This window comes from Dendrobium catenatum, unplaced genomic scaffold (assembly GCF_001605985.2).
Source record: "Dendrobium catenatum unplaced genomic scaffold, ASM160598v2 original_scaffold_12804, whole genome shotgun sequence".
Classification (NCBI taxonomy): domain Eukaryota; kingdom Viridiplantae; phylum Streptophyta; class Magnoliopsida; order Asparagales; family Orchidaceae; genus Dendrobium; species Dendrobium catenatum.
Window position 1 is genome coordinate 281,539 of NW_021331264.1, and position 14,520 is coordinate 296,058.

Genomic DNA, 14,520 nt, shown 5'->3' on the forward strand with positions numbered 1-14,520 from the left:
CATAAGGAATGGGAACATCTACAAAATATGGATCATCTAGGCGGGGACGAACAACAAATTCTTCCTCATAATCAGTAAGTTCCAGAAATATCATCGGAGGTCGTCTCTGGTTCCGATTTATTGCTGCTGGAGGTCGCGCCATTGGCGCGGCTGCAGGTGGCGGAGGGCGAACATCTAGGTGAAAGTCCATTGTAGCTTTGAGAGTTGCCATGTCATTCCTCAACTCTACCGAGAGTCGAATATACTCTATGGTTAGATCATCAAGCCGCCAAGTAAAATTACTCTGAACTGCCCACAAGGCCCGCAAGCTCCAATCATCGTCAGGGCTCCCTACGCAAAATTCCTTCTGCTATTTCGAGGCTAGCTAGCTCTGATACCAAAATGTTGCAACAGCTTCATCCGAACCTGGAAAGGGATCGAATAGGAAGAAGAACAAATAGAAATATTGTAACCAGGAAACTATACTGATAAAAAATGCTTTCAGTTTTCTCATTCTCATATAAATGTATGCGATGAGTAAAAACCTTGTAACTATAATTAGTAAATAGAGTAAAACAGTTAGCAAAGATGGTGGGGATTAGCTCAATGATAACTTGTACCTCAGCTGGAACTTAGTTGTTATAGTCCACATCCTTTTCGCTCATATTCCATAATCTTCTAGAAACAACCAAAATCAAAGTTTTTTTAACAAAAATTTAATTTAGGATATAAGATATTTAAACTTTATTTCAGAGAGTTTTTTTTAATTATTTTTAAATACTATACTAAAAATTATTTTATAAAACAATAAAAAAACTGTCATACTGTAAATTTAGATTTTTTTTGTCAAGGACCCCAAATAAGATACTGCAGTAACTGTTGATAGATTCATAAACCACGTCGGAATAAAGTTTCTCTGTTCACCACCCCCGAGACAAAGGAACCCCATGAAATAAAGACAGATCTCAGAACAAACAAGAAAGAGAGAGAGAGAGCGTCGACTTCTGTTAACTGAGAGCCACTCCATTGCCTCCCTGTTCTACACCGGGCCAATGGGCTCAACCTCATCGCCTTCCTCGCCATGATTGATTCCTTCCACCTCCTTCTCACATCACAGACCGATTGACGTTTCATGGATGACTCATTTCTCAATCCTGATGTCATTCTACCGAAGCTCTACTCTGTCATTTTTGCGTGCAGAACAGAGCATGCGATTCCATCGCTCAAAAATCCAATCTTTTCTGTCCTTCTCTCTCAAAAGCTGGAAATTAGTCTCAATTTTCCATATTTATGTCAAGTTTCTCTCTTCGGCCTTAGGTTACAAAGCAGCAGCTTAGATAAAAGCCCTGGTTTTGGCTTGTGCTGCAACTCTCTGTTCTCGCTCTGCGTTTTTGGTGATGATGGGGAGAGGAAGGTTAGAGATAAAGAGGATAGAGAACCCAACGCAGAGGCAATCCACCTTCTATAAAAGAAGGGATGGCCTCTTCAAGAAAGCTAGAGAGCTCGCTGTACTCTGTGATGCCGATCTCCTTCTCCTTCTCTTCTCTTCTTCTGGCAAGCTGTACCATTACCACTCGCCCTCAGTTTCTAAGTAAGGATTGCTCTTCCATGAACTAATTCTTGGATTTTTTTTTTTTCTGATCATGAACGGGTGCAGTGTGCAGGAACTGTTAAGGAGGTATGAGGTGGCTAGTCAGACAAGGATTTTGAAGGATCAGGTAGAGTACAGACTCTGTTATTTTAAAAAAACAGAACACTTTGGTTGAACTGTGTTTTTTGTGTGGCAGAATGGAGGGGAGAACGTTGAGGAGGTTGAGAGGATGTGCGAGATTTTGGAGAGGGAGATAAGGTTTATGAGGATTGATGAAGGAGAAGAGTATACTTTGCCTGTTCTTCAGGTGATCGAGCAGAACCTAGAGGTAGCCATGAAGAAGGTGAGAGAGGAAAAAGATAGAAAGATTCAAGCTGAAATGGAAACTCTCCACAGGATGGTTTGTTTTGTTCTAATTCTCTTCTTGTTTTCTTAATTTTCTTTGTTTGAGAGCTTTGGTATTGAAGTGTTTTTATCTCTGTAATTAAATCTGAAGGTGAAGGATCGACAGCTTGATGGGTGTGGACTGTGCGAAAAGGTAACTAAGCTACATTGCCTACTTCTTAGTCAACTACATTGCCAATACCACTTCATGCAACTTCATTGCCTTCTTAATTGTTTGTATCACTTCAGGACTGTTTGGTATCACTAAGCATTTGATGTAAGTAGGATTTTGTAAACCCGCGCTAAATTCAGATTTCGGAAATCCTGAGGGTCCTAAATCCTGAAAACTGTTTGGTAACATTCATGATAAATTCTATTAAATCCCGTGTGACTGTTTGGCTATAAAACGGATTTAATGAGCGGACTCTTCCTCTCCGGCCACAAAAAACAGGATTTCAGAAATCTAGGATTTAGCACGAAAAGGCGGAATTTTCCATCTACGGCGGCTTTCATTTTCCATGAGATTTGGTTTTGCATTTTAAGTCGTTTGGCTGAATTTTGCTCAAATCCGCCTCAAATCCAGCCTAAATCGTGCTACCAAACAGCCCCTTCATGTTGCTTAGAGTTTATTTGGGGCAATTCTTTTTCTTTTTTTTTTTTGTTGTTTTGCTTTTGCGATGACAATCATATTTCTATTTGATTATCATGTTCACATCAAAAGAGCACTCACTCGTCTTCCATTTTTGCAAAACTGGTCATCCTGAGAGGTTTGGAGTTTATAAAGGTCCAAAAAATTCTGCTCCTTATCGCTCAAGTTGTTAGAGAGAAGAGAGAATTCATGAGAGTAGCACACATATCTCATTATCAACATTTCTATATGCTGTTTCCTCATTCATTTCTTTAGTGGCCTTTATGACCGACATCGCTTTATGTAGCTTTCTCTCTTGCATATCAAAGTGTAGCTTCATTGCCTGCCTCTTGCACCACTTCATGTAACATTTGGCCTACTCATAGGATTCATTTGAGACAACTTTCTTATTTCTTTATAAAACTGTTGTAGAGAAGCAACATTTTAAAGTTGTGGTAGAAAGTAGCTTTCTAATACAAAATTATTTTGAAAATAGCAAAAACTCTGACCAAATAAAAAATTGGGTTGCGATTTGAAAATTAAAACAATAAAAAAAATATCTCAAACGAAACCTTAGTTAGCATCGTTGCTTTCATCACTTCATTCAGCTTTGTTGCTCCCTCACTTGACATCATGACATGCTCTATTTCATACAACTTCATCACCCAGTTCTCAGTCAACCACCCTAGCAGCAACACTTTATACAATTTCAATGCATGCTTAATCACTGGTATCACTAATGTTTAGTTTGTGATAATTTTCTTAATGCTTCTTAAAATAACTTTCTAGTATAATTTTTTTCATTTTTATATTAAAAAGCTATTTTAAGAAACAGTAACAAAATCATTCCAAACAAATTCTTAGTGTAGCTTTGTTTGTCTACTCTTTAGCAAGCATCATCTCTTCCATGTTTCTTAATTATACATGTTACTTACACCCCTTCACTGATTTTGTTGCCCACCTCTCATATTGCATCAATGTATGCTAACTTCACAATAAGCCTAGCAAGTCAATAATGAATTAGACATCCCATCTAGGGGTATGGCTTACAAACATTTGATGGTCATGAAGACCTTAAAGGTTTTCAAGTTTCTTAGAGAGGAGAAAGTATTAGATGAAGTGCTTTGGCACACCAAGGAGAAAATCTTACTAAATTAATTTGTTTTCTTATCGAGTTTGAGTGAGTCAAGCTCAAGTCTCATATTTTTCACTCAAGTCGAGCTCAAGCTCAGCAAATGACCGAGTAGAGCTTGAGCTTGAATTTGAAGCTTGGCTCAATTAAATAAGAACTTGACTTGTTTACACCTATAGAACTAACAACAACATTACCAAGCCTTTCTCCCACTATGTGGGGTCGGCTACATGCACCCTTTTTCTCCATTATGCCATATTTAAAGTTAAATTCTCATTTAAATCTAATAAATAAATGACATTTCTAATATTTTCTAACCAAGTACTTTTAGGTCTACCTCTACCCTTCTTAACATAAGTCAAATCTAATACATCTACTTTTCTAACCATGTCATCAGAAGGCCATCATTTTATGTGATCAAACCCTCTAAGGAGACTCTATATATAATCTTATATTCTACTGGAGTTACTCCAACCTTTTCACGTATATGCTCATTTTGTATGCTATCTTTAAGAGTAAAGCCACTCATCCACCTGAGCATCCTCATCTCTACAACACTTAACTTAATATTATGCTTCTCTTTTAATGGCCAACATTCTACACCATAAAACATTGCAGGTCTAACCAACATCTTATAAAACTTTCCCTTAAGTTTAAAGGGGACTTTTCTATCACACAACAAGCCTTATGCATTCCTCCACTTAAAACATCCAACTTGAATTCTACTAATAATATCCCTATGTATTTCACCATTAGTCTGAATAATAGACCCAAGATATCTAAAACATGTATTTTTATTAACGACTTGATCACCCAGAGTCACAATCCCTCCACTAGAACTATTGTTACTAAAATTACCATCGATATATTCAATTTTAAATCTAATTAAACGAAAGCCTTTAGACTCTAAGGGTGACCTTCATAATTCAAGTTTACCTTCAACTTTCTCTCTCTCTAGTCTTATCAACAAGAAGAATATCATCAGCAAAAAACATACACAGGCAACAACCTCTTGCAAATGTCTTGTGAGAACATTCATGACTAAAACAAAAAGATATGGGCTTAAGGCTAATCCTTTATGTAATCTAACTAAAATAGAAAAATACTTAGTCAAACCACCTAGCTTGTGTCTGGACACAAGTAATAACTCATGCGTACATATCCTTAATGACTTGAATATAAGCATTTTTAACTCCTTTCTTTTCTAGAACTCTCCATATCACTTCTCTTGGAACTTTATCATATGTTTTCTCTAAATCAATAAATATCATATATATAGATCCTCCTTATTCTCTTTATACTTCTGCATCAAACCTCTCAATAAATGTATAACTTCCATAGTAGACATACCCGACACGGATCCAAATTGATTCTGAGAGATGTTAGTATCACGCTGCAACCTATGCTCCATAACTCTCTTCCATAGTTTTAAAGTATGACACATTAACTTAATTCCTCTATAATTCGCTCAATCGTGTGCATCACCTTTATTCTTAAAAATATGAATCAACACACTCATTCTCCATTCATGTGGCATCTTTTTAGTCTTCAAAATATTATTAAAAAGTTTAATAAGACAAGAAATTTCTTCTTCTCCTAATCATTTCCACACCTCTTTTTTAAAGCCTCTCTAATTTGGATTTTACTAATACGCTGATAAAAATAAAATTTTTTATTTTCATTTAGGATGCTAAGGTCACTAAAGGCAATCGCATTCTCATAATCTTCATTGAAGGGTTATAAAAATATCTCACCCACTTTTGTTGAATATCTTCTTCTTATAAAAGTATTTTTTTATCTTCATCTTTAATACACTTCACTTGAACTAAATCCTTAAATCAAATAAAATCTACAACAGCATTACATTACATAAGATAATGCAAAATATATAGTAAAATGATGATAGAGAGAGATCACTAAATGAAACAGCATAAGAAGCCTTTCTTTCTATAGAAACATAAATTTCTTCAATAAATCCCTCAAAAGTAATTTTATAATGGAAGTTTTTTTTTTTTTTTATATATAAACAACTCAAAAAAGTATAATAAAATATAAATTAAGCTTAAATTCATTAATTATAATATAGTTATTTCATTATCTCTAATTAATACATAATTATCTTGAATTTCAAAATATATTAAGCTAGCTCTAAAAATTCTAAAGATTTTTGTGTTGAAAGACTCTAAACTTAGATATTTAAATAAAATACCACAAAATTTTGGAGCAAAAAAATGACATAAAATAATTCATTATGTATAGACTAATTATTTTAATTAGCATATTTAAGTAAAATTTACTATGATTGATTAGACATAAAATAATTCATTAGACATAAATTTTCTGAAAAATAATAATTATTTATAAAATAAAATTATCCCTAATAATGTTATAAACCTTCTTAACTATGATTGATCTAATGATATTTTGACTAATCTTAATTGCAGCAATCCCCTACACCATTATTGCTTGGAGAACAACCTTTGTTCGGCTATGAATTAGATCTGAAATTAGGTATTTTTCTGCTAATTAAACTAACTTTTCAACCATTAAACTTATTCTTTAATTATATTACAAATTATTCTCAATTCTTTATATCTTTCCAGGTTTTGATTAATCAAAGAAGGTTCAGATTACTTATAATTAGGCTGAGTTGGAGAACTATTTGGTTATCATTTTCCAGCCTTATAACTCTTGCTTCTGTTACAGTTTGTTCTTTTTTGAAGCCTATGTGTAAGGATATGTAATATGTTGATGGTTTATTGTATAACTATTGTTGTTATCCAGTTTAAGTTTTCTTGCTAATTTGTTCTTTGTTGTAGGTTGAGATTGATGAATTTGTCTCCTTCAAATTTTATTTTTCAGTTGTAATTATCAATCATAACATTGTCGTTGCCAGGTCCCAAGCCCTGGATAAAAAAAATGAAGGGTTGCGTTAGGTACTCGACTGCCAACGTAAAAATTGTCAAATAATCATGACATGAATCTTTTAAAAAATTAGGTTAACTAAGTTAAGTGTTGCAGAGATGAGGATGCTCAAGTGGATGAGTGGCTTTACCCTTAGAGATAGGATACGAAATGAGCATATACGTGAAAAGGTTGGAGTAGCTCCAGTGGAAGATAAGATTAAATTAAAGAAAGGCGTCTTAGATGATTAGAGGTATTAGATTTGACTTATGTTAAGAAAGGTAAAGGTAGACCTAAAAAGAATTGATTATAACATATTAGAAATGATATTTCTTTATTAGATTTAAATGAGAATTTGATTTTTAACCAGACACAATGGAAAAAAAGCATTCATGTAGCCGACCTCACCTAGTGGGACAAAGGCTTGATGTCGTTGTTATTGTAGCAGTAGTTGTAATTATCAATCATAATTATAAAATGTTTTGATTGATGGCAACATAAAACAAATCGCCTCTACAGAAGATTATGCCATCCACTAGACCTGGCAACAACAGCACTAATAATCCTTTTGTTTACTCTTCATCATAATAGAATGATCACTCTACTTGATATCTCCATTATGTTCCTCCCCAACATCCTCACTTAATGTCTATATGGCACATCCACAAGGCTTTGTGTTGCCTCAACAAATTCATTTATGAACTATAACTGAATCCAAGACAATGGTTCTCTTTACATTCTCAGACCCTCTTGAGCAAGAGGGTTTTCCTTACAAGTAACAACACATTTTCCATTGTTCCTACAAAGACTTCAACATCAACTTTTAAATGAAAAACTATTAGGAGATTATGAATCAAATACAAAGAGAAATATAAATCATGATTTGTAAAACACAAATGAACACAAAGGATTTATATGAAAATCTGTTGAGAAATTGGGAGGAGTTCTTGAGAGCTTCTTGAGCCTTCTTTCAAGATAGATAGAGGGAGTAAAAAGGAGACAGATTTTAGAGGAGGAAAACTAACTAAAGTTGTATTCAAATTTCTCAAAACTTTACATCAACATATACCTCATATTTATAGGAATTTACAGGTGTGATAACATGAAGATCAACATAATCTAAAATTGGAGAAACACCTCATAATCTCGACCTTGCACCAGGTTTTATAATCAAACTACTTGTGCTTCTACTGCGATCTAACTGGCTTCCTATGTTAACTCCACGAGCAATCCTGCCAAACAGAGCCCAATCCCACTTGCGAAGAGCCTCCACTATGTATTCCGATCCACGGCTCTCACAACTACTTCAATTAGCATCATATGGCTATGACAACTGCTCTAAGATTTTATATTTCAATCAACTCTCTCTCTCTCTCCTCTCTTTTGTGTGAATTTATTAGCTCTTCACTCTCCTATATATATGAGTATTATAGCAATCCGAGTGAATTAATAAAAACTATCTTAGTTTTTTTCATCTTCTTCTTCCTCCCTTCTTCCTCTTCTCCTACTCCTTAGCTACAAATTTTCATTAATATCATCAATAACCCATATTTAATTTGAAATAATCTTAATATCCTTGCAATTTAAAATCATTTATTAACTTAGCATATAATCAAAATCATCTAATAAAAAATATTTAATGTCACATAATGATAATCAAAAGTCATAAGTTGAACAACTAGAACTAGCTACGTATCTTTTTGCATGGTATTGATGCTCGGTACCACTCGGTATTGGGTGATGTGACGTCTTATGATTTACCTCCGCACTGTTCGATGTCCGCACAGAATAATTTCTCTTCAAAGGAAGACTTAAAATTTGGAGAATATCATTCTCATTTTAAGGATTTTGTTTATGCCAAACTATATAGCGTACAATTTATCAACTTTTTATTATTATTATTTTAGAAATAACAGTGTGGGTAGTTAAAAAAAAAAAGGCAGTGTGGGTAGTTGTTGCATTAATTAAACAAAGGGTATTTGGGTAAATGTGGAGGTTGAGGACCTGAGGTTGACACGTGGCGGTCATTATCGGGTTGAATCGGGTCAAACATAATTAAGTATTCTTGATAATTGAGCTGAGATTTCATCTCAAACCCCTGGTTTTATTCGGGTCAGGCCAACCTGTCAAAAACCTTAGTTAATTATTTCCATTTTAGTCAAGAACAAGTCAATTTTTTGTATTAAATTCTCACAGTACTCCCCACCCTTTAAATTAATTTTCAAATTTTTAATATTAAAATAAATAAACAAATATATTTTGTTAGTTTTAACTGATCCACAAAAATTAAAATAATAAAAGAGCGCCCACACACAATATATATACATGCTTTCTAAGGCAGCTTCAAAAAAGAACACTTAGGCTTCGTTTGGGATGGCTTTTTTTCTACTTTGCAAAGCAGCTTTTTAGTATAAAATGAAAAAATTTTGTTTATCGGGTTGAATCGGGTCAAACATAATTAAGGGTTCTTGATAATTGAGCTGAGATTTCATCTCAAACCCCTGGTTTTATTCGGGTCAGGCCAACCTGTCAAAAGCCTTAGTTAATTATTTCCATTTTAGTCAAGAACAAGTCAATTTTTTGTATTAAATTCTCACAGTACTCCCCACCCTTTAAATTAATTTTTAAATTTTAATATTAAAATAAATAAACAAATATATTTTGTTAGTTTTAACTGATCCACAAAAACTAAAAAATAAAAGAGCCCAACACACAATATAGATACATGCTTTCTATGAAATAGTTGGGTTTCGTTTGGGATGACTTTCTTGCTACTTCTTAAAGCAGCTTTTTAGTATATAGGTTTTAATTTTTGTACTAAAAAGCTGCTTCATGAAGCACTTGGAAAGCCGTCCCAAACGGTTTCTTAGACTTCGTTTGGTACAGCTTTCTTATTGTTTTCTAAACAAGCTTTCTAGTGCCAAACTTTCCTTTTCAAATTTTTTTTATAAAACAATGCAGAAGCTGTCCCAAATGAAGTCTTATGCTTTGTTTGGGACGGCTTTCTTATTACTTCTTAAAGCAGCTTTCTAGTACAAAAGTTTTAATTTTTATATTAAAAAAATGTTTTAGAAAGCAATAAGAAAACCGTCCCAAACGAAGTCTTAATCACATCTTGACATAAACTAAAAGGTGTGTTTGGGGTAGTTATAGTTTTTTTATCAAGGCTACATAGAAATTATTTTCTCTAAAATAATTCTTTTGAAAACTGTTATGACATTACAAATATCTTTTATTTAAAAAAAAAATCAGTCAATAGCTTTCTTACAGGGCAAATTATATTGTCCGGTGTCCGGATTCGTCCGGACACCAATCTGGTGTCGCCACACACCAAAATACATCGGGACCCAGTGTATTTGAGTGACGTGACGTCACCGAATTGGATGTCCGAACATCCGATGACCGGACACAATAATTCGCCTTCTTACAGCCACTGTTATTAGATCTGGTTATAAAAGATAAGCTTTCCACTGCAATTTTTTTTTAAATTGTAAGAAAATAGTTAAATACAATTATAATTAGGCCTAAAAATTAAAACAGTTGAAAAGCTGTTTCACACAAGCTCTACACCTTAGAATATTCTTATTAAAATTATTTATATAACATAATATTTTTTTTCCTTGCGAGAAAATTATAACTTTATTTTATCTCATTTAGGTATTTTTAGTATGAATTTTAAATATAAAACTAAAATCACTCATTTATTTACATAAATTAAACCAATTAAATAAAATAAGCTATGTTAATTTCCCTCGTGTATTATTTGGTCAGACCAAGCATACTTGCTCCAATGACAGTCACGTGACCCATTTAATTCAAAGTAAGAACAACTTTTTTTTTTTTTTTAGATAAATTCACGCTCGATTCGATTATAAGCTCGTCATGTTTGGAAACCGTTTGGTAACTCAAAATGTGGTACGAAGCTCCCAATGGCGCTTCGGGTCCTTGATTTGGACTCATTTGGCTCGGATTGAGCCGAATTTGGTGTCATTGGGTTTGTATTTCCGAGACACTCAGTTTGACTGTAAGTTTGCTGAAATTAGAGTTCATGTGATCCCATATTTAATTTTTGAAGTTTCTGGCTTGATTTTTGTTTTGAGATTTGTGCCCGATCAAGATAATTTTTTGATGATATATCAACTATGACTGTAACATTTTATAAAATTAATTGTTAAATTATTGTGGAGAAAAAAAATTTAACTTTTCTGATTGTACAAAATAGCATCCTATCATAAAAATTTCTAAAATTAAGTGAGAAAAAGTAAGATAGTAGTACCTAAAGGGACCATTTGATGCTATAACTTTTTATTTATAAAGGTGGTTATAAAATTACTATATATACATAGAAAGTGATCTTTTGAAAGTTGTTTCAGAAAGTAACTTCTTAGCATAATTTTTTATAAATAGTGAAAATCTGTGGCCAAATCTGAAAATAAAAAATAAACAAAGCCTAAAATAATGATAAAACTGTCTAAAAAACAGTAATTTGATATCATTATTTTTTTTGTTAGGGCACAGATTCAAAGCCTTGTATGATTATAAAAATCAGCTCCATATTCCCAAAAAATAATCTTAATAACTCCTTACTCAATCTCATAGCTTGTTGGTCCTTAGCGTTAGCACTTAGGTCTTTTAACTAAAGCTACAGTTCTTTAATACTGTGATGATACTAATGGCCTGATCAGAAGCTCAGCTCATGGGAAAGGTACAAGCCTGGAACTCCTTCACACCCACCGAATCCAAGAAAAATTTTAAATTTGTACAACCCATGCATATTTACTGATCTGAAACATCTAATAAAGTGACAGCTAGCTATTCCCTTCCATCAAAATTTGATTTTTTTTTTTCAGAAGAACTTTATACAGGGAAGAGTTATGACTAACATAAATGCTTCTGCAACACATCAACTAACCCCTCACTCTCCTCTTCTTCCAGTATTAATGAAACTGTACAGGCCATGTAATGGCTACAATCAAATCTTTGTTTCCTTCTCTGTATTTAAGAGCCAATGCTGTAATGGCGCCATTGCTTCGGTTCATCTAAGATAGAGAATTTAATTTCTAGCTTCTGAGCTTCTGAGCTTTGCGTTGTTGGGATGGAGAGGAAGAAGATGATGATTTCGCTTCTCTTGTGGGTTCTGTCTGCTACCCATTTCTGCTTGGTCACAAGCAGAAATCTTGCTGAGGTTGAAGAGCAGAAGAACAACTACGGCAATGATCCCCATGCATGGAGCTCGCCAAGTCGTAAGGCTTCTTACTTGATTAATCTTAAACAAATTTTATAATTTTTAATTACAGACTTCTTATATATATTTATAATTATGCCATTTTTATTTTAATTTTTGGTTTCAGATTCCCATGACAGCCCGTTATGTCAAACTCCTCCTAGCTCTGGCACAACTCCATCCCACGGCGGTGGAATCCATTATTCTCCTCCAACGACGCCGTCTCATGGCGGTGGAATCCATTACTCTCCGCCTACCACCCCATCCCACGGGGGCTCCGGCGGTGGCGGTGGAGGTGGCGGCGGCTGTAACTGCAACACTCCACCCTACATTACTCCTACTCCTTCCCTCCCTGAGAATCCACCAAGCCCAACCACACCAATCTCTCAAACTCCACCAACTCCTCTAGTTCCCCTCACTCCCCCCTCCCCCACCAATCCATCTCCTCTAATCCCGGACCCGAACCACCCACCCTTCTCATGCAAGTAAGTCTCCTGTTATTTCGTCGAACACCTTTCACTTTCCGCCATTAACAATAAAAGTTCTTCTTTTACAGCTACTGGTTCACTCACCCAACCGCCATTTGGGTTCTCTTCGGCTATTGGGGAACAATAGGCCAAGTCTTTGGCACGTCACCGGCAGCCGGCATCCTCTTCGGAAGAAACCTCAGCGTACTTGAAGCTTTGGGAAACACTCGTGAAGATGGCTATGGAGCCCTACTGCGTGAAGGAACAGCTTCGCTTCTTAACTCAATGGCGAGTAAAAACTTTAATTTTAACACTCAGCAGGTCAGGGAAGCCTTCAATACAGCCATTCAATCGGAGAAGATGGCCGCAGAGCAGGGAAAGATCTTCCAGAAGGCTAACGAAGGCCATTTGAAGCACTGAAAGTCGTCCGGTTTCTTCTGGTTTTGTACTTTTAAGATGTTATGTATCGTAGTATTCCTTGCTACTTCTTTGTGGTTCATATTTTGTAAGTGGATTCAGCTTCTTATGGTTAGTTCTATTGTGTTTGCTTAAATTCCTTCTTGGTTTTGATAATTTTGATTGTCTTTTGAGCTTTATTTTATCATAAAAAATAATATGAAGATAGTTGGTAAGAATTACTTATAACATATATTTGCACATCAAACACAAAAACTCTTTTAGTTGATAATTAAAACTCTCAAACCAGCAGATCAAAATATACTTTTATTTTGTATGTTTATATTTATACATTTGCACATCTATAGTTACCTTTTGTGATGAAATTTCATTTAATTCGCATTTTTTAGGTTATTATATGTAAATGTTTTGTACGTTTTTTTATTATTATATATATTTGGCTTTGCTCACGTTCCGGCGTTTTTGCTCGTGGCAACCGTTGGTGTGCGGTTTGGGATGGTTCGATGGTTCTTTGCTTACACTTTACTGGAGGGTCCGTGCGGGATGACTGGGACGTTGGGAGCCTTGACCAAAGTCTGAGCTCGCTTTTAGCTTATTTTTTTCTTTATTGTTGTCTTTTGTCTGTTTTATTTTTCTTTTTGCTGTTGTATCCTTTTGGTTGTCTTTTAATATATAAAATTTTGTTTTTAAAAAAAAAATATTTGGCTTTGCTCATTGTATGATTTCTTTTCTATAACTTACTTAGAATATGATAATTAATGTATAGAACAATTCACCAAAATGTTTGGTACATAGAGAAGAGAAAAGGAATTAATAATGTTCGCATATTTATAGAAATTAAATATGTTGGTTAGTAAATTTTCATTATGTATGAACAAAATATAGTAATAATTAATTCTCGACTTAATGAGCTAAAACAAGAAGGATAAAATTTTTGCTAGTTTATTAAAAAAAGAACTTAAAATAATATTACATGAATATTAGGAATTATTATTTATTATCTACATCAATTTCTTCATAATTTTTTTTATCGTTCGAATCTCTACCCCTTATTTAGAAATAAGGGAGATGTAATTTTTAACTTGTTTTAAATAAAAATATTAAATAATATATTTGCTTTTTTGCACTAAGATCTATATAATTTTAGAGAAAAAAAATATCTAAAAATGAGTTAATTCGTAAGGGCATCTCTAACCAAACACCAAATATATGTTTGCAGCTATCATGAGCCTATTCTCAAACGCTGAATGCTAACATTTTTTTTTTATCTTCTCAAATAAATAGTGTAACGTTAATATTGAGTTGCACCATTCACATAAATGCATTTTTTTAATAAAAAAGAAAGGATATAATATACAGAGAGTTTTTTTTTTTTATGTTAAAAATGACGATTTTTAGCTGGATATTTATTATTGTTTGATATGAATATTATTGTATTTTAAAGTAAAAAAATGAGTTTTTTCGTTGGAGATGCCCTAAGAGATTTGTGTCAATCTTTGAAGATGCAAATACTTGTGTTGCCGGCTAGAATATATGTCTTAGCGTTGCATAGATATCCAGCTTACACATAGAGAACACAAGATTTTTTACGTGGAAAACCCTTGAAAGGGGAAAAACCATAGAGCCTAGTCTAGTTGAAAATGATTCCACTAGAATTTGAGTCGGTTACAATGGGCTGACTTGCCTCCGAGAGCGATCAGATTACAAGTAATACTTATACGATAGAAGTCCGGGTGTCAGGTGATGGTCTGGCAGAACTTCAGGCCTCAGATGGTGGTCAGGCAGAACTCCGGC

General features: G+C 34.0%; 2 protein-coding genes across 2 annotated transcripts; both read left to right on the plus strand.

Moving 5' to 3' along the window:
- Window positions 1–938: 938 nt before the first annotated feature.
- LOC110100382 (MADS-box transcription factor 32) lies at window positions 939–6,462 on the plus strand. Its single transcript, XM_020827854.2, has 6 exons — window positions 939–1,570; window positions 1,637–1,697; window positions 1,767–1,970; window positions 2,067–2,108; window positions 6,159–6,225; window positions 6,318–6,462. Exons 1-6 carry the CDS (start codon window positions 1,377–1,379, stop codon window positions 6,326–6,328), a joined length of 579 nt encoding a protein of 192 aa, XP_020683513.1. The 5' UTR covers window positions 939–1,376; the 3' UTR covers window positions 6,329–6,462.
- A 5,251-nt stretch (window positions 6,463–11,713) lies between these two features.
- On the plus strand, window positions 11,714–12,729 carry LOC110100378 (protodermal factor 1). Its single transcript, XM_020827844.2, has 3 exons — window positions 11,714–11,861; window positions 11,970–12,327; window positions 12,399–12,729. The coding sequence occupies exons 1-3, from the start codon at window positions 11,714–11,716 to the stop codon at window positions 12,727–12,729; spliced, it is 837 nt and encodes a 278-aa protein (XP_020683503.1).
- Window positions 12,730–14,520: the final 1,791 nt, after the last annotated feature.

Bases quoted from the DNA above. Each gene is read 5' to 3' on its own strand.
- LOC110100382 (XM_020827854.2), top strand. From the start codon at position 1,377: ATGATGGGGAGAGGAAGGTTAGAGATAAAGAGGATAGAGAACCCAACG. The intron at 1,971-2,066 runs GTTTGTTTTGTT...TTAAATCTGAAG, and splicing joins TGGAAACTCTCCACAGGATG to GTGAAGGATCGACAGCTTGA. The intron at 2,109-6,158 runs GTAACTAAGCTA...TCTTAATTGCAG, and splicing joins GGTGTGGACTGTGCGAAAAG to CAATCCCCTACACCATTATT.
- LOC110100378 (XM_020827844.2), top strand. From the start codon at position 11,714: ATGGAGAGGAAGAAGATGATGATTTCGCTTCTCTTGTGGGTTCTGTCT. The intron at 11,862-11,969 runs GTAAGGCTTCTT...TTTTGGTTTCAG, and splicing joins TGCATGGAGCTCGCCAAGTC to ATTCCCATGACAGCCCGTTA. The intron at 12,328-12,398 runs GTAAGTCTCCTG...CTTCTTTTACAG, and splicing joins CACCCACCCTTCTCATGCAA to CTACTGGTTCACTCACCCAA.